General features: G+C 44.3%; 1 protein-coding gene across 1 annotated transcript in view; it reads left to right on the top strand.

Annotated features, from left to right (window-relative positions):
- Positions 1 to 19,389, top strand: part of LOC120021773 (msx2-interacting protein-like) — a 34,055-nt gene extending 14,666 nt beyond the window's left edge. Inside the window, exons 8-15 of the mRNA XM_038965625.1 lie at positions 3,060 to 3,173; positions 3,277 to 3,390; positions 3,482 to 3,582; positions 3,716 to 11,681; positions 11,808 to 11,891; positions 12,089 to 12,283; positions 15,979 to 16,137; positions 18,095 to 19,389. Coding sequence (XP_038821553.1) covers positions 3,060 to 3,173; positions 3,277 to 3,390; positions 3,482 to 3,582; positions 3,716 to 11,681; positions 11,808 to 11,891; positions 12,089 to 12,283; positions 15,979 to 16,137; positions 18,095 to 18,226 — 8,865 coding nt within the window. The 3' untranslated portion in view covers positions 18,227 to 19,389. The remainder of the gene's footprint in view (positions 1 to 3,059; positions 3,174 to 3,276; positions 3,391 to 3,481; positions 3,583 to 3,715; positions 11,682 to 11,807; positions 11,892 to 12,088; positions 12,284 to 15,978; positions 16,138 to 18,094) is intronic.
- The last annotated feature ends 120 nt before the right edge of the window (positions 19,390 to 19,509 follow it).

Below are 19,509 nucleotides of genomic sequence, written 5' to 3' on the forward strand. Positions count from 1 at the left end.
GCACCGCATCGATTATATGCAACGCAGGACACGCTAGATAAACTAGTAATATCATCAACCATGTGTAGTTAACTAGTGATTTATGATTGATTGATTGTTTTTTATAAGACAAGTTTAATGCTAGCTAGCAACTTACCTTTGCTTCTACTGTAACAGGCAGGCTCCTCGTGGAGTGCAATGTAATCAGGTGGTTAGAGCGTTGGACTAGTTAACTGTAAGGTTGCAAGATTGAATCCCCCGAGCTGACAAGGTAAAAAATCTGTCGTTCTGCCCTTGAACGAGGAAGTTAACCCACCGTTCCTGGGCCGTCATTGAAAATAAGAATGTGTTCTTTAACTGACTTGCCTAGTTAAATAAAGATTAAATAAAGGTATAAAAAAAAAACTGCCAAATCGGTGTCCAAAAATACAAAACTTGAAATCGGCCCTAATTAATCGGCCATTCCGATTAATCGATCGACCTCTACAATCTACACACACTACCCCATAATGACAAATGCTCATTTATTAAAAAATAAATAACAGAAATACCTTATTTCCATAAGTATTCATACCCTTTGCTATGAGACTCAAAAATTGAGCTCAGGTGCATCCGGTTTCCATTGATCATCCTTAAGATGTTTCTACAACTTTCTTGGAGTCCACCTGTGGTAAATTCAGTTGATTGGACATGATTTTGAAAGGCACACACCTGTCTATAAAGTCCCACAGTTGACAGTGCATGTCAGACCAAAAACCAAGCCATGAGGTCGAAGGAATTGTCCGTAGAGCTCTGAGATAGGATTGTGTCGAGGCACAGATCTGGGGAAGGGTACCAAAACATTTCTGCAGCATTGAAGGTCCATAAGAACACAGTTCATCATTCTTAAATGGAAGAAGTTTGGATCCACAAAGACTCTTCCTAGAGCTGGCCGCCCTGCCAAACTGAGCAATAGGGGGAGAAGGTCCTTGGTCAGGGAGGTGACCAAGGACCCAATGGTTACTTTGACAGAGCTCCTGAGTTCCTCTGTGGAGATGGGAGAACCCTCAGAAGAACAACCATCTCTGCAGCACTCTACCAATCAGGCCTTTATGGTAGTGTGGCCAGATGGAAGCCACTCTTCCGTAAAAGGCACATTACAGCCTGCTTGGAGTTTGCCAAAAGGCACAGACTCAGACCATGAGAAACAAGATTCTCTGGTCTGATGAAACCAAGATTGAACTCTTTGGCCTGAATGCTAAGCATCACATTTGGAGGAAACCTGGCACCATCTCTACGGTGAAGTGTGGTGGTTGCAGCATCCTGCTGTGGGGATGTTCTTCAGAGGCAGGAATTGGGAGACTGCTCTGTTCATCTTTCCCTTGATCATGACTAAAGTACAGAGAGATCCTTGATGAGAACCTGCTCAGGAGCTCTGACTGTGGCAAAGGTTCACCTTCCAACAGGACAATGACTCTAAGCACACAGCCAAGACAACGCAGGAATGACTTCGGAACAAGTTACTGAATGTCCTTGAGTGGCTCAGCCAGAGCCCGGACTTGAACCCAGTCTAACATTTCTGAAGAAACCTGAAAATAGCTGTGCAGTGGCGCTCCCCGTCCAACCTGACAGAGCTTGAGAGGATCTGTAGAGACGAATGGGAGAAACTCCCCAAATACAGGTGTGCCAAGCTTGTAGCGTCATACCCAAGAAGACTCAAGGTTGTAATCGCTGCCAGATGTGCTTCAACAAAGTACTGATTTAAAGGGTCTGAATACCTATTTAAATGTGATATTTCGGTTTTTAATTTTGAACCCATTAGCAAACATAAAAATAAACTTTTTTGCTTTGTCATTGTGGGGTATTGTGTGTGTGTGTGTGTATATTAACCTCTCTTGGGTACGTGGGACGTTAGCGTCCCACCTCTTCAACAGCCAGTGAAACTGCTGGGCGCCAAATTCAAATACAGAAATACTCATTATAAAAATTCAGAAAACAAATCATATTTTACATAGGTTTAAAGATGAACTTCTTGTGAATCCAACCACGGTGTCAGATTTAAAAAATGCTTTACGGCGAAAGCATACCTTGCGATTATTTGAGAACATAGCCCAGCAGACAAATCATTACAAACAGTAACCAGCCAAGTAGAAGTTACACAAGTCAGAAATAGAGATAAAATGAATCCCTTACCTTTGATCTTCATATGGTTGCACTCAGCAGACATTCATTTACTCATTAAATGTTCCTTTTGTTCGATAAAGTCTCTTTATATCCAAAAACCTCTGTTTTGTTCGCGTTTTCTTCAGTAATCCACAGGCTCAAACGCAGTCAAAACAGGCAGACAAATCCAAATTGTATCTGTAAAGTTCATAGAAACATGTCAAACGATGTTTATATTCAATCCTCAGGTTGTTTTTAGCCTAAATAATCGATAATATTTCAACCGGACAATAACGTCGTCAATATAAAAGGTAAACAAAGGCACTCTCTCGGTCGCTCGCATGAAAAAGCTCTGTGACACTTTCGGGTCCACTCATTCAGACTGCTCTTACTTCCTCATTTTTCAGGATACACGCCTGAAACAATTTCTAAAGACTAGTGGAAGGCATAGGAACTGCAATTTGAGTCCTAAGTCAATGGATACTGTAATGGCATTGGATAGAAAACTACAAAACAAATCAATTCGGGAAGTTGTTTTTTTCTCTCAGGTTTTCGCCTGCCAAATCAGTTGTTATACTCACAGACACTATTTCAATGGTTTTGGAAACTTTAGAGTGTTTTCTATCCAAATCTACCAGTTACATGCATATCATCTTCTGGGCCCGAGAAGCAGGCAGTTTAATTTGGGCATGCTTTTCATCCAAAATTCAGAATGCTGCCCCCTACCCTAGAGAAGTTAATGAGGGGGCGAAAAAACAATTTAATACGTGTTAGAATAAGGCTGTAACATAAAATGTGGAAAACGTCAAGGGGACTGAGTACTTTCCAAATGCACTCTGTTAGTACAAAGGGAATTGAGTTCAGTGATAATGAAGTAACCATACCAGTATTTCTTTTTCCTGTTTCTTCATCCTTGTTTGGTTCTGTCTCCTTTGCAGCTGGGGTTTGGGAAGAGTATGCCCACAACATGTGTTTGGCTGGACGGTTTGGCTTCCAACATAACAGAGCAATATCTCACACGTCACTTCTGCCGCTATGGACATGTAGTCAAGGTCCATACTCTTTTCTCCCCCTCCAATGTTTTTTAAGTCCCTGACATTCTATTAGATATTAGACATGTTATTCTAAACATGATTTTCCCTTTTCTTCCTATAGGTGGTGTTTGACAGGTTGAAGGGGATGGCTCTCATCTTGTATAACAACACAGATTTTGCACAGGCAGCTGTCAGGGAGACCAAAGGCTGGAAGATTGGCGGCAACAAAATAAAGGTATGACTAAACGAGTGTGACTTATTAGTTACTGACAGTTTCACAGTAAACCAGATGAAAGACAAATTGTTGATTTGTTTTCTGTCTGCAGGTGGATTTTGCCAGCCAAGAGAGTCAGATGGCTTTTTATCGCTCTATGCAGGCCTCTGGGCAAGACATTAGAGACTTCTACGAAATTCCAACTGAAAGACGGTAAAGTTAACATTTTGTTATGTGAGGTGAATGCATTTGAGGGAATACTTTGAATTACTGTTTTCGGGTGTACTTTGATCTCACTTCAATGTTCTTTTTTTTCTCTCCTATTACACAACCCCCTTCTTTACAGAGAGGAACGACCAAGACCTCCATACCATGAGTTCTCAGCAGAAAGAGCCTACTTTGAGAATGCACGCACCCCTGGCACCATTTACCCCGAAGATCCTCGCCGAGACTATCCTGCCCGCAGCCGTGAGCGGTATTCTGAATTGGAGCACTACCAGGGAGAACACTTTGACCCACGCTACCATGAAGACCCCCGGGAGTTCAGGGAATATCGAGATCCTTTTGAGCAGGACATTCGGAAATACACATACATCCAGAGGGAGCGAGAAAGAGAGCGGGAGCGCTTTGAGGCAGACCATGGCATGTGGAGCCCCTCTCATCCACGGCGCCCGATCACCCCTTCTGCCTCCCCTTCACCATCTGAGCGTGCTCCCAGAGACCCAGAGCGACGGGTCTACAGTCAATCCTCTGAGCGAAGTGGTAGTTGCAGCTCACTCTCACCACCACGCTTTGACAAGACTGACAAGGCGCCTCCATTGGAACATGGAGCCAGCTCTAAGAGTGAGAGGTTGGAAAAAGACATCCACCTGGTCGAACCTGAGCGTGTTGCTGGGGCTGAGAAGAGCAAGCGGGGGAGACGAAAGGAGAAAGGTGACAAAGAAAAAGGGGAGAAGAGTAAGTCAAGGAAAGCAAAGGTGCAATCTCCCAGCATCCCACCGTCTGAGACAGAGCTAGAACCCAGTCTGGATGGAGGCTCTGGAAGGGGAAAGGTGTCAGACCAAGACAGCCTTGACAGACAGAGATATAAAGGTGACAACGACCCTCCTTCAGATCCGACAACGTCAACCTCTCGCCATGAACCTGTAAAAAGTGAGAGGCTTGAGTCGGGGAAAGGTGAGAACGCAGACAAGGATGGTAAAACACGATCCAAGAAACACCAAAAATCTGACACTGGAAATGAAGGGAAAGATCCATCAGTGGATTCTGATCGGTTGGCTGCGAGAAAGAGGCGCTTTGGAGATGCCAGTGGGAGAACCATTCGACAGAAGAGGAGAAGGCTGGAAGATGAGGATGGGAGTCAATCCCAAGACTTTGGCGCTAGCACTGCCTTTACAAAAGAGACTGATGGTGACAGTAAGGCTCAGCAAAAAGACTCACAGCGGAGGGATTCAAGATCCAAATCAGAGAGGCTGGTGTTTCTTGGCAGTCATAAAGAGGGTCAGGATCCTGCAATGAGAGGACAAGAAGAGCTGCCCGATGGGAGCATGGACCCTATGGACTCAAAACGCCACCCTAGCCACAGTATGTCCAGAAGGTTCTCCCATGATGGGAACATGGACCAAGACAATGCAAGAGATCAAGATCCACAGAGCCCTTTCAAATATGGTACACAAGACAATGACAAGTGTGTCAAGGAAGAGCCTCTGGATATTGACCTCTCCCAGAGTTACCGCAAACAGATGGAGCAAAGGAGGCTCCACCAACAGCTTCAAGAGCCAGACAAACAAGAAAAAGCTGGGAGTCCACAAGGCTTAGAAACGGAGGACCTTGAACACCGCAGTCTGGTACATGAAGTGGGCAAGCCACCTCAAGATGTCACCGATCATTTCCCTTCTCATAAACTCAAGAAACTAGAGCAATTTGACGCAGATATCAGTGCCAAGAGGGGGGACCGTGTCTACAGGAGCTTCCGGCAAAAGAGTGAAGATCCTGAGTGGCACAACACTGCATCTCCAGGCTTGCAACACTTCTCTCATCATGCTGAGCAGGACTTTGCGGAATCTTCACATCTCAGGGAGGTTAAAACGGAGGATAAAAGCCACCCAGACCTGGAGCTGGCAGTCAAAAGGACACATACAACGCAAATGTCCAAGCCAAACACTCCTTTACAACTTAGTGAAGAAGAGCGGGAAAAACGTTGGGAGAGCAGAGTCAAGCAAGATTTTTTACCCGACTTAAACTTCTCCAGAGGCATTGGAAAAAATACACACAATCGCAAGCGTTTGGAGTATGGAATTTTACATGATTTGGAGCCTGGGGAAGTACGATCCGATTCTGAAGAGGATAGAGAACACAAACCACATTCTCCTATGCCCTCCACTTCTATGCCTTTCTCTGACAGGCAACGAGTGGACAGATTTTCAGACCCCAAGCTTGCCACTTTGGAGAGGATGAAGTTCTACTCCTTTGCACTTGACCAGACCATCACACCAGATACCAAGGCCCTGCTAGAGCGAGCAAAGTCTCTGTCCTCCTCTAGGGAGGACAACTGGTCTTTCTTGGATTATGATTCACACTTTGCTGGTTTGCGCAGCAGGAAAGATACTGAAAAGGTTGAGTCAGCACCACGGCCTACACCCTCTTGGTACATGAAGAAGAAGAAAATTCGCAGTGGTGGGTCTGAAGACAAACTAGATGACAGGAAGGAAGACCCCAAGCCCAAGCCAGAGGAACATGAACGCAGGGAACTGTTTGCCTCCCGTTTCCTACACAGCTCAATCTTTGAACAGGACTCAAGACGTCTTCAGCACCTTGAGCGAAAGCATGAGGACCCTGAGCAAAGTCAGGCTCAACAAACTGGTCAGCAAGGCCTGGCAGATGGGCAGCCTGACACAGAACCAGTTGTCCTCTTCCATAGCCGCTTTTTGGAGTTCACGCGGCTGCAACAGCAGAAAGACCAACAGTTACAGGAAGTAAAAAGAGCAGATTCCATAGATAGTAATAGGGTGGAGAAGTCACCGGATGCAGAACAGCAACCTCTGCAGTTTCTTAAAACCTCAGAACCGGTCATGGATCCAGAGACTAAACCTACTAGCCCTGCTGAGAACCACATGATTTCCCAGCCCCCATTTATGCCCAAGGAGATGTCTCCACCTAAGCAAATGCCTCTACCCTTTCTACCCAAGGGGATGTCTCCACCCCTTCCACCCAAGGAAATGTCTCCACCCCTTCCACCCAAGGAAATGTCTCTACCCAAGCAGGTGGCTCCACCCCTTCCACCCAAAGAAATGTCTCCTCCCAAGGAATTGTCTCCACCCCTTCCACCCAAGGAAATGTCTCCACCCCTTCCACCTAAGGAAATGTCTCCACCCCTTCCACCCAAGGAAATGTCTCCACCCAAGCATACGTCTCCACCCCTTCCACCCAAGGAAATGTCTCCACCCAAGCATACGTCTCCACCCCTTCCACCTAAGGAAATGTCTCCACCCAAGCATACGTCTCCACCCCTTCCACCTAAGGAAATGTCTCCACCCAAGCATACGTCTCCACCCCTTCCACCCAAGGAAATGTCTCCACCTCTTCCACCCAAAGAGATGTCTCCACCCAAAGAGATGTCTCCAACAGTGGAAACGCATGACATGTTTACTCCAGAGCCAAGGGGTCCAGAGCCAGCTGCCCCAGAACCTTTGACAAAAGAAAACAGAGAAAATGAACAGCTCCCTCCCCTCCCGCAAATATCTCCCTGTGAGATTTTGCCCCCTGCTTCTGTTAATTCAGCAGCCCCTGAGCACATCCGTTCTGTGAGAAAAGTTAAAAGATCCCCTTGTGAAGAGAAATCTAAAGATATAGCTCAGGATATTAAAATGTTGAACCCTGAGCAGTCTTCCAGCAGTGATTGCCTTCATGAAACATCAGTGAGTAGGTCTGTACCAGAGCCTGAGCTGGTACCTCCTGAATTACCACCTGAATTTATAAGTTCCACACCACCTAACCCTGTTGAGGAGATGGAGGTTTCAAAAGATGATACCAACACTGACAATACAGACACTCATACAGAGGTGGAAAATAAACTTGAACTCAATCAGACCCAGGTGCTTGTTGATAATGAAACCGGCGATGAGTCAATTTCACCACCTCAGAAGTCCAAGAACAAAAAGAGTAAGTCTCCTACTCAAGTCCCACTGACTCCTTTGATTTCAACAACTAGTTCAGAGAAACCGCTTACCCGCAAGAGTGAACGCACAAAACGTGCATCATCCCCTAGAGCAGAGTCTTCAAAGGGAAGCTCAGATTCCAAATCCACAGGCAAGTCTCCCATACATGGAGCAGACCCTGAACATGGCACAGAGCAGAGTATATCTGTTGGAAGAGCAAGGCGTAGAAATGTGAAATCTGTGTATGCCACCCCAGTTGAGGAAGATGCCATTAAGGGGGCTGGAAAGGATGTAACTGAGTCACCCCGCACTGCACGGAAGCGAGGTGGAGACAAAGACAAGGAAGCAGCCCCTCAGCAACCGTTAGAGCAGGATTCCCTTGCACCTATTACTTCAAGGCGGGGACGTCCCCCTAAGAATCGGCGACAAGGAGAGGACATGTTAACAGCTAAAGGGGATAGATCAAAAATGGAGACCAAGGATACAGACTCCAATGAATCAGAGAGTAGTGACAGAATTTCAAAAGTGTCAAAAGGCAGACATTCTCCTCATGGTCATAAAGCTTTGGCAAGTCAATTACCCATGCCCATAGCGACTGGATCAAGTAGGAAGGGGGACAAAACTGAGCCACCTGAAGATGTTTCTCAGCAGATGGATTTTACAGAAGACAGTTTGGCCATGCAGGATTCCACTGTCTCGTGTAAGGAAGATACTGTAGCACCAGTTGTGACAAAGAAAGAGGAGAATGTTAAGCAACAACTAGGAACAGAGAAACCACGAGATAAAGACAGGCAGAAAAAGGACCCTGTTGACGAGAAAGTCAGTGGAACTAAATTTGGTGAGAAAGAGTCTGAACCACCAGTCGTGGAAGAACTGCCTGTATTGGAGAAAATGGAGAAGAGTGGGAGAGGAAAAGCTCCACGCTTGACACGGACTCCAAAATCTCCTGTCCTCAAGAACCTGAAGATCAGACTAAATGTCACTGAGGTGAAAGATTTGCTTCAAATGGGGGATGAGGAACCTGAAAATGGGGATGATTCTTCTAAAAAGACCAAACCAGGCGAATCTACTAATGACCCATTATTAGAGTCTAGTCCAGGAAAAGATGTGAGTTCTAGCAACGAGGATAAAGATGAGAGCACACCAGAAACTAAGCCTCCAATAGATCCTAAAACTTTGCTACAACAGGAACAGGAGCTTGAGCAAGCTGTGGAGAACATTGCTAAACTGACAGACCCAACCCTCCCAGCAGAGTCACCAACTCCACTTGCCCCACCATCTGCAGAATTAAAAATTGAGACTGAGGAAGAGAAATCTGCCAATCCTGCTAGTGAGTATGAACTTGCTGCTGCCATTGATTCGATTATGGGTGAGGATATACCCGTCCCTCTGCCTCAAGAGCCGGTAATTAGTGCTGCTGTGGATTCAGACCTAGAGATTCCATCCTTTGTCCAGCCGACCAAGGGAGCTGAACCTGCGAGTAACATATCCCCTATTCAGGGGGAGTCCTTTTTCCCAACTACACCCAGGAAGGGTGCTAAGGGCAGAGCTAAAACACCGAAACGGTCTAAGAGCCAAAAATCAAACAAAAAGGACACTGTAAAAGAAATTTCATCAGAACCGGAGAGCACCTCTGTTATCACATCAGACAGCATACCCTCCAATTCACAGCCTGTTCCAGAAACTATTCCCTCAACCTCAGCTGCAGGTGTCATTACAACCACCTCTTGGAAGCCTAAAACTGAGCATTTGGCTCCTAAGGCTACGGACATGCCTAAAGAATCGAAGTTACCTCCAGTCCTTACAGAGCAACCTCCACCTCAACATCTGAAACCTGTCTGCCCCCCAACCAAAAGTCCCACTCTCCCCAAGCCTCAACAACAACAACCACCACCACCTGAGTGCATCTCACCTTCACTCTCTCCACCCCCAACCCGGCCAAACATCAGGCCCACACAGCTAAGCAGGATCCCAGTTTCCCCACCAGATTGGCTCAACCAGTCCAAGGACGTAGGTGTCCCTTCCTCTCCTAGAGCATCAGCAGCTTCCTTTGAGAACCCAGCAATTCCCCCTGACACTGAGCCCATGGAGACTGAGCGTAACAACAGTGACTTGCGTAGGATTCTCATGAAGCACAAAAATGTTTCACTCCCAGTCCCATGCAGTAGTTCTGTTCCTAGCAATTTGGGCACCTTATCCCTTAGGGATCCTCCACACCTACCTGAAAGTAATACCCCAATGGTTGCTGTGACTAGTAAGACCTCTCTTAATGACAACAGGCCTCATCCAGCTCAGTCTGTAGTCCGGCCCCCAGCCTCACTACCATCCCCTGAGTCAAAGTCGGTCATTTCTGTTATCGCCTCCACTGCCACCTCTGTTATCAGTCGTGTTTGCAATCCACCTGACATGGAGAAGGTTATTATGTCAGTTGACAGAAATCCCGTAGTGGACATGCCACTTCCCAAGCAGACATACAGGCCGCCCAGCATGGAGGACCGGGACAGTGGTTCGTACCATGGACCATCAGTTGGCGAGGAGGGTGGAAGTGCTGGGAGGTACTTGGTTGAGAGCTCCGGTCTGGGTACAGGCTCCAGCCCAGGTCTAAGGGTGAATACCTCAGAGGGAGTGGTGGTGTTGAGTCACTCAGGACAGATCAAGGAGGGACCACAGAGGATAAGTGCCAAAATCAGCCAGATCCCACCAGCTACTGTAGTTGACATGGAATCTCAGCAGCTAGTGTCCATGCCCCAGATAAAACAGGAGATGTATACCCACTCCCAGTCAAACACTCCAAAGTGTCCTCCAATACAGACAGACCATGGGCACCTTAAGACGCAACAAACGGTTTCCTCCATTAAACAAGAAAACACTGGTAATGAAAAGTTAGAATCTCCCTACCCATCAGGGCCTCAAGGAGGAGTCGTGAAGAGGCTCCAGCAGACAGTTAATAATCCACAAGTAATGGGTTACCATCATTCAGAGTTCACAATGTTATTGAAGCATCCAAAGAAAGTGGATGGGGCTGACACTATGAACGCTGACGGGTGTAAACCATCTTGGACCTCTGCCATAAGTCCTGCAATGAGCCCCCACCTGCCCTCTCCGGCTGGCAACCACGTAGGCTTTGTTTCCGGTTCGGCCACTGACAGAACACCCTCACATCTCAGTGGGGTCAAACAGGAGCCCCGTTCTCCTCGCAAGTCAGGCCATCCACATTCTCCGTTCACTAAAGTGTCCTCTCCCATCGGCTCCTCCTCTCCCAAAGGCCTCCCTGGGATGCTGCCCTCTGGCCTGCCCGCCATGCAGCAGTATGTCACCAGTGTCCACCACCCTGAGCAGTCTGTCATCATGCAACCTCACAGTGCTCACGGTGGCATTGGAAGGATGTCACCCCATCGTGCCTCCCAAGCAATCCCCATGGGGCACCTTGTTCAAGGTGAGGGCAGGGTGAACACGCCACCCCTATCTGTCATGAGTTTCGGGATGCATGGAGACCCTCTTGCCTCTCCCTGGTCTGGTCCTCTCCAGCAACGCCCCACCTCGCCCCAGGCGGTAGGCAGAGACATAGTCCTCAAGGTTAACCCTGGGAATGTGAGGGGCCATGAGGGAGAGCAAGACGATGCCAGGCGCTTTCATCAGGCCGCAGGGAGACAATCTGCCACACAGCTGAAAGCAGAGACTATGCAGCCGGATCCCCGTGGGGCTCTACATAGCGGGCTGCAGCTGGACCCATACATGTCGCCCAGGGACTTGCGTGTGCTCATGCACCACCCTCAGGGAGAGCGCTCGGCCCCAGAGCCACACCAGGGACACATCCAAGAGACTGTCCCAACCTCCTCAACATCTACCAACATCGCCTCGTCGATGTCCCCCAGAGCACATCTGCTGGCTAAAGGTGTGTCCGAGAAGGATGTCACAAAGCCACAGGAGGTCAAGAGGCCACACTCTCCTCTGAAGGATGGGATGATGGGGTTTCGGCCAAGTATGGCCGCCATGGCGTCCCCCCAAAGGGTGCAGCTGCTGCCATCAGGGACGGGAGCTTCTTTCTCGGAGTATCCAGGAATTTACACCAACACCCGGGCCATCCATTCACAAATCACTGAGACCTCTCCTTTTGGGATCAACCAGGTACCTCTCAACATCACTTCTGCCTTAGTGAGTTAAGCCCTATTCAATGTAATTTTATATCTCCACAATTTAATAATGATCATGTGGTAGTGTCTTAAATGACGTTTGAAAACCAGCTTCTTTATACTAAAATCACTTTGTTCTGGTCCTCAGGGTGCAGATCCCAGCCAGTCACAAGCTGATGTCAAGGTGAAACAAGTTGGACAGCAACCTGTGAACATGGTGCAGCTGCTCACAGTGAGTCACTTGGACATTGAAATGGGGAATAAAGAGTGCATTAGAGAGAGTAGAGGGTACATCTGGACAGAGACAACTGAACAGGGCCAGCGAGATGAGAGAAAGAGCGGACAGGATAAAGTGTAGTAAAGGAAAACTATTCACAATTATATTCAGTTTTTATATCACATAAAAATATTTTTTCTCTGTTTGAGCAGAAGTACCCGATAGTGTGGCAAGGGCTGCTGGCACTGAAAAATGACCAGGCTGCTGTCCAGTTGCATTTTGTCTGTGGCAACAAAGGATTGGCTCTACGGTCACTGCCCCTACCAGAGGGAGGATCGCTGCTTCGGATCGTCCAGAGAATGAGACTCGAGGCGTCACAACTGGATGGTGTGGCTAGAAGAATGACAGTAAGTTTATGGTCCCTGTCCTTGAATTGTTTACATTGGGATGAGAGTTAATTTTAAGGTTGGGCAATTTTGTTACGATTGCATCGTCTGTCGACGGTGTTTGACGGCCATCGTCGACGGGGACGACATCGAGATGTCACAAACGATGGTTCAGCGTAAGTGAACTTGGCTGCCCTGCCGGAATCTGGCAGCACACAACAGCGCAGTGCAGTGAGCACACAGCAGGGCGACGTGCCAAATGGCCTATTCCCTAATTGCCATAGCCTAAGTAGTTGGACAATTAACATAATGCAAGAGAACAATGTAGATTGTGGAAAGAGAGTAGAGCACCAAAGCAGCACAAGATGTCAGATAGGGTCTCTTTTTTTCCCCTCTCCTATTTCGGATGATCATGGGCCTTTTGCAGAGGACACTCAGTTGTCTGGCTTATTGTTTTAAAATCTTAATTTCCCTTTTTTCTCCTTAATCCCTGTTCAATTTCAATGTGACTAGTTGGCCTAGGCATGGCCTACTCTGTCGCGATCAACCATCGAATTAATCTATAGGCCAGCTCAGTTGTTTACGAATAGCCTAAATAAAAACATAGGATAGTAAAAACGAGAGAGCGAACAAACAATTGCAAGATAGACTAATCGAATAGGAAGTTTAAACAAACCTGGTACATTTCTGCTTTACTTATTAAACCCTTTCCACTCATGGGAATTGGCCTATATAGATAGGGCCAATTTGAAATGTTTCTTATAAAATAAATATGAAAAGCATATGCATAACCATGAAAGGAAACAGTTTTTGGAGATTATGGGAAAATTATTAGACCAGAGGACACAACAGCTCACCTGACACGACTGAATCTAAACATTACACTGTTGATTTTGTGTGTATTTTACATTTACTGTTATTTTTTGCCACATTTGTTGAAAAGAAATCAAATACTCTGGATACATTCAGGAACATAATATTCCTGGAAATTGTGGGGTAGGTGCAACATAAGACAAAAAATGACAAGGGTTTAAGTGAGAGGACTAACAGGTGTCTCCAAGTGGTCACTGTTCCTATTTAAGGTGCTTTTTTGAGTTCTAGCTGTGCCGTTGAGAAACTAAAAAAAGCACACTTCGTTTTATTTGGAACACAACTCTGCATCCCCGCCCTCACACAACACCGGTCAAATATAAAGCGCAAACAGGCTCATTTTCTTCAGAACAACCAAGGATATGCCATTTCATCTTGTAACTACATCAAACAGAGTGATCATAAATGATAACACTGTATATGACAAGTTTTATGTGAAGTGCACATTTGGACTCACGAGGGTTTGGCTTGCTTTTTATGACAAAGCAGTATTTATTATAATCCTCAACGTCTCATCTTTGAAACTGCGTGGAGTCCTCTTAATTTACAGCAGTCAACCCACACAACCCGCATACGGGTACGAGTGTAAAGGGCTGTGGCCGTCAGAAGATTTTGTCAGCCGGTAATTGTCAAGCAAATAACTGTTGTTCTCATGGTAATTGACGTCTAATTAACAAACCGATTTGTCATCTCCTGACTTCCACACACATCCTACAAGCCACTGATGCAGATCTTTGGAACATCTACATTTTAACAAGTCTAATAAATCAATTTACTATAGCCTGCACCTTATAGCCAAATCCATTATTTATTTTAGACAGGTCTACAGAAGCATGATATGAAGAAAAGGTAGTCTATTTCAGAAGAACAGAATAGCATACTCTGAGTTGTCCTGATCTGGCTATGCCAAATGGCTGTGGGCTACACCAGTTAATTTAGCAGACAAGATGTGCTTAGAATTCCTTTGGCATTATTGTTTTTATTATTTTATAGAATGAAAAATACAATTGAACAAAGCTGAATAAAATAGAAAGCACCTGCGGCTATTGTGTTAAGCGGTTATCAAAAAATTCATAAATAGGTACTCGTATATGCTTAATTTAGAGTTAGTAATGTAAGTTTAGTTCTACAAACGTTGGGCTATACTTTTTGATACGTTGTAAGGCTGCATGATGGAACTAATGATTTGAAAAAAAGTAGCTTGAAAGGAGTGAGCTCTGCTTTGATTTGTCAGCCAACAAGATGAGTAGGCCTAACGAACAGCAAAAGCACTAGCCTGCGTCAATCTACTATCCCCCATAGTACAAAAGTTGACCTATTCTGTGCAAGAAATAAATATTCCAAACATAGTCTGGGACAGTTGTGGGATGCCACATTGAAAGTCACTGAGCACTGCTGCCAATGTTTGTCTATGGATATTGCATGGCTGTGGGCTCGATTTTATACAACTGTCAGCACTCACTCCACTCACGCTGCAGCTGCAACGAAAGAGTTGCCAAGTGTATCAGTAGCCCTGCGTTTTTATTATTAGCAGCTCGTCGTGTCTTTAAATATTGAGGAATATTTCACTTTCTCTGGTCATAGGAGCAACGAATTTGTGCATGAGGCACAAATAATGTAGTGTGTCTCGAGTTTCGCCATCATGTGGATGACTGTGTCCCCTCAGGTCAGTCTAACCCAGGAAGGGAGAGAACAGGGACTGTGAGGCAGACCCTCTTCTGCTCTCTCCCTCCGCTGAGACTGACCATCAGATGCAGGTACCATCAGTCCAGTAAAATAAAATAAAAAGCTAATGATTTCAATTGATGCTTTGCCTTGCAAGTGATGCAACTGATCAATTTTGTCATCGAAGCTCGAGTTTTGAAATATAATATGGTCTAAGAAGAACAATATTGACAGGCCAAGCATAGCCAATATGCTGTGATAATGTGTCAGTGCAGTAGGCCTAACCTCATTCCTACAGAACAGTTTTTATTACGTTAATGTTGTATAGGCTTACATTTTTTAAGTTAAAACATATCTGAGCGGTAGATGTCAGCCTGCTTTTTGACTGCGAAAGTGAACTTGACTCAAAAGGTTGGTGACCACTCAATTGAATAATCAGTCTATTTCCATAATGCCAACATTTCACCCAAGTGTTTTGATCGAAATCTCAAGTCAAATCGCAATTGTAACATTTGGTTAAAACTAAGGCCAAGATTTGATGCCCATATTGTGCAGCTCTACGTAACAGTATAAAACAATCAGAATGGGAAAAGCTTTGTTGCTACCCTAGGGTTATGCACAACTCATGAAGCAAATTTTGAACATTTTTATTATTCATAAACATGAAATGCCATCATACCGTTAAGTGATGTGAAAAATATTGTGATATATTTTGGCCATATCATGTCACAATCTTATCTGATTTATAATAGACCAATAACTGTTCATCTGAGCTAGGGGGTGGGATCTAGACCATCCTATCAGTCAATCAGGGCTGTGTATGTAAATGTCTTCAAATTAGTTTACTAACACCCACACAATTACTGAGCATTTCAATGGTCAAAAGAAGCTCGGGGAAATTAATTATATAAAATATATTCTGGAGTTATTTTCATTAAATAGTGATTTACTAGAAATACAGTGATATAAAAAAAAAAATATGCAATTTAAAAGACTGCATAAGGACTTTTTGGCCCAGATCATCAAGTGGAGGCAAACAGCAAGTGAGTGGATCCTACATGAGGAAAATGTTTAACTTATAACCTAGTCTCTCAGCAACTAAAGTAATGGTCAATAATTTCTGGCATTCATCTACATCACAGGTCCTTGTTCTAATTTGATTTCTGTTCTGTCTACTGCAGGGGGAGAGTGAGTTCTGTCTCCTGCTAGCTCTGCCATGTGGACGGGACCAGGAGGATGTCCTGAACCAGACCCAGGCCCTAAGAACCGCTTTCATCAACTACCTACAGGCCAAGCTGGCAGCAGGCATCATCAATGTCCCCAACCCAGGCTCCAATCAGGTGGGTCTCAGTCTGCCTATTTAGGTGTTTGCTACAGTCGATGTCTGTTTTTGCAAACCATCAGCCACTCCTTGTTTTTGATCAAATGTAATTTGTTAGTAAATGTGAAGTTATACACTCCCCTACGTATTTATTTGGACAGTGAAGCTAAAACTGTTCATTTGGCTCTATACTCCAGCATTTTGGATTTGAGATCAAGTGTTTTGTGAGGCGACAGTACCGAATGGCAGCTTTTTTATTTGAGGGTATGTCAGTTTTACAGTTTAGAAATGAATGCAATTTGTATCTATCCCCCATTTTGAAGGTGTCATAAGTATTTGGACAAATTCACTTATAGTGCGGTCAAACTATATTTTCCTGTGTTTTATATATATTTCCACACTGAGGTTGGAATAATACTGCGAAAATGATAATGCCATTTTAGTGTAAGAGCTGTTTTAAAAGACAGTCTGAAATGTAAGCATGTTTTGGTGGGATGGAGTGTTGGCCTGGTAAATTAGTTAATAGACCAATAAGAAAGAGTTCCAAAACCCTCTGCCAAACAGCTAGTTTTCAGTTTTCCCCTCCACACTCAGACCACTCCCAGACAGTCCAAGCTAAATTCTTGCTTGAGAAATTGCTCTTTGCTAAGAAGATATTTTTGTGTTATTTTTGACAATTTTAATTGAAAACAATCACAGTAAGGTAGTTAATTGTTATCCAGAAATTAGTTGATATTGAGGGGGAAAAAAGCTGCATTGTAGTCAAGTTTAATATTTGGTCCCATATTCCTAGCATGCAATGACTACATCAACCTTGTGACTCTACAAACTTGTTGGATGCATTTTCAGTTCGTTTTGGTTGTTTCAGATTATGTTGTGCCTAATAGAAATTAATGGTAAATAATATTGTCATTTGAGTCACTATTGTAATAGGTTTCTTAAGACTTCTACATTAATGTGGCTGCTACCATGATTATGGATAATCATGAATGAGGAGTGAGAAAGTTAGATGCACAAAGCCCCCAAAAAATGACCTATAATGGGAGGTATGATATTTATGGCGCTAACTTCTTTCACGATTCATTCATGATTATCCATAATCATGGTAGCATCCACATTAATGTAGAAGTGTTCAGAAACGTATTCTATTCTTATTTACAATAAGTGACTCCAAAATGACACAATACATTATTTACAATTAATTTCTATTGAGCACAACATAACCTGAAAAACAACCAAAACAAACTGCAAATGCATCCAGCAAGTTTGTAGTAGTCATTGTGTGCTTGGAATATGAGATCAAATACTAAACTTTAGACACTAAGTGAATTTGTCCAAAATACTTATGACGCCTTCAAATGGGTGGATTACATAAAGCTCTTTCATTTCTAAATGCTAAAACATATGTATGAAATTACCCTAAAATAAAAGGTAACATACTGTCCTGTCACTTATTATACATTTATTAGTTTTTTTGTAATTTTAACCCCCATTTTTCTCCCCAATTTCATTATTACGATCTTGTCTCATCGGGCTCAGGAGAGGCGAAGGTCGAGTCATGCGTCCTTCGAAGCATGACCCACCAAACTGCGCTTCTTAACACCTGCTCGCTTAACCCAAAAACCAGCCGCACAATGTGTCGGAGGAAACACTATTCAACTGATGACCGTAGTCAGCCTGTAGGTACCCTGCCTGCCACAAGGAGTCGCTAGAGCACGATGAGCTTAGTAAAGGCCCCGGCCAAACCTAACGACGCTCGACCAATTGTGTGCTGGCCTATAGGACTCCCGGGATCGAACCCCAGGCTGTAGTGATACTGCGATGCAAGGCCAATATAAAACATTTGATCTCAAATCCAAAATGCTGGAATATAGAGCCAAATTAAAAGTTTGCGTCAATGTGTGTGTTTTACGTTTTAGAAGTATCTTTAGATAGTTTAGTCTTTCAACTGATCCATTTCTATCTCTCTTCTCCAGCCTGCCTACGTGTTGCAGATATTCCCACCATGTGAGTTTTCAGAGAGCCACCTATCCCGGCTAGCCCCTGACCTCCTCAACCGGATCTCCAATATCTCCCCTCACCTCATGATCGTCATCACCTCCGTTTAACGACCCCCCTTCCCCAGCGGGAAAAGGGAACCACCTCTTCTCTTCAGTGGACGTACTTAACGTTGAGCCTCAGGAACCAAGAGGAATGGCAGGATCTTTGCTCCTGGAGACACTGGGAACATGTAGGAATAACGTCCTATTAGAACTTTTACCTTTTCCATATCTTTTTTGTTGTTGTCACTCCTGGTATTTTTGTCCTTCTCAAAAGAGTGAGCTCAGGGATGGACTAGACCAGAGCCCTATATGTGTCCATTCTTATTGGACAATTTTTTTTTTCCTGCTGTATTTGTATTTATTGGGGAGTTTATTTTTACGTAGGGAGATACTTTGAAGAAAAATCTGGATGTTTGATGAAAAGAATGAGTGACTGTGTGGCCTTTTTTTCTTCATCTTTTTAATGATTATGGTTCATTTTTCAATTCTTCATAAGAAAGGATCATAGGTCATTGTACAACAATGGCAAACATAGACATTTCAACATGTATTTAAACAAACGTCATTTTTCAGTCTATCCCATAGAGGAGAAAGAATTAACTTCAAAATACTATTAGGGCATGTCTCATGGCTCCCTACTCCTCATATAGTGCACTACTTAGGGCCCTGGTCAAAAGTAGCATAGAAAGGAAATAGGGTGCCATTTGGGACTCATAGATCTTGTAGAGAGGACAGTGTCAGCCTAACAAACCCATTTGATTCCACCAGCTCTGCTGTTCCATTTTCTCTCTACTCAAACCAGACAAGGCTCTTCCCTTCCACCTGTTTCCGCATTATACGAGCAACAGTGGGATTATAGAGTTTTTGGAATACTGGACTCTGTAAATATTTTAAATATTTAAAATGGACAAAATGGAACTTGAGATGACTTGACACCAAGAGACTTCCAACCAACCGTGGAAATACAAGGTGGGATTGTTGGGGTTGTAAGGAAGGACGCAGATGAAACCCCTTGATTTCGTGGAGTAAATGCTTCTAATACAGCAGGTTGGCAAACTCTCGTGTGGAGTTTGCTGAGGGCACATCACATTTTGTTACTCCAATAAAAAAACAATCCAGAACTTGAACATTAAATGAGCTCTTTTGTTTCATCTGGATGTTTGTCATTGTTGTTTCTCTTTGAGATGCTGTCTGTTTGAAATAAATGTTTGAACATTGTGTAAATATAATCTGTGTTCAGTAAAGGCCTACTTCATTCCTCACGGTTAGTTTATGTAACATATTGATTGAGACAGGATGTGGTGGTGGGTTAGGGGATTTCCCTTCACGTTGTCAAGTATTTGGAAATG

Source organism: Salvelinus namaycush, chromosome 2 (assembly GCF_016432855.1).
Source record: "Salvelinus namaycush isolate Seneca chromosome 2, SaNama_1.0, whole genome shotgun sequence".
NCBI lineage: Eukaryota > Metazoa > Chordata > Actinopteri > Salmoniformes > Salmonidae > Salvelinus > Salvelinus namaycush.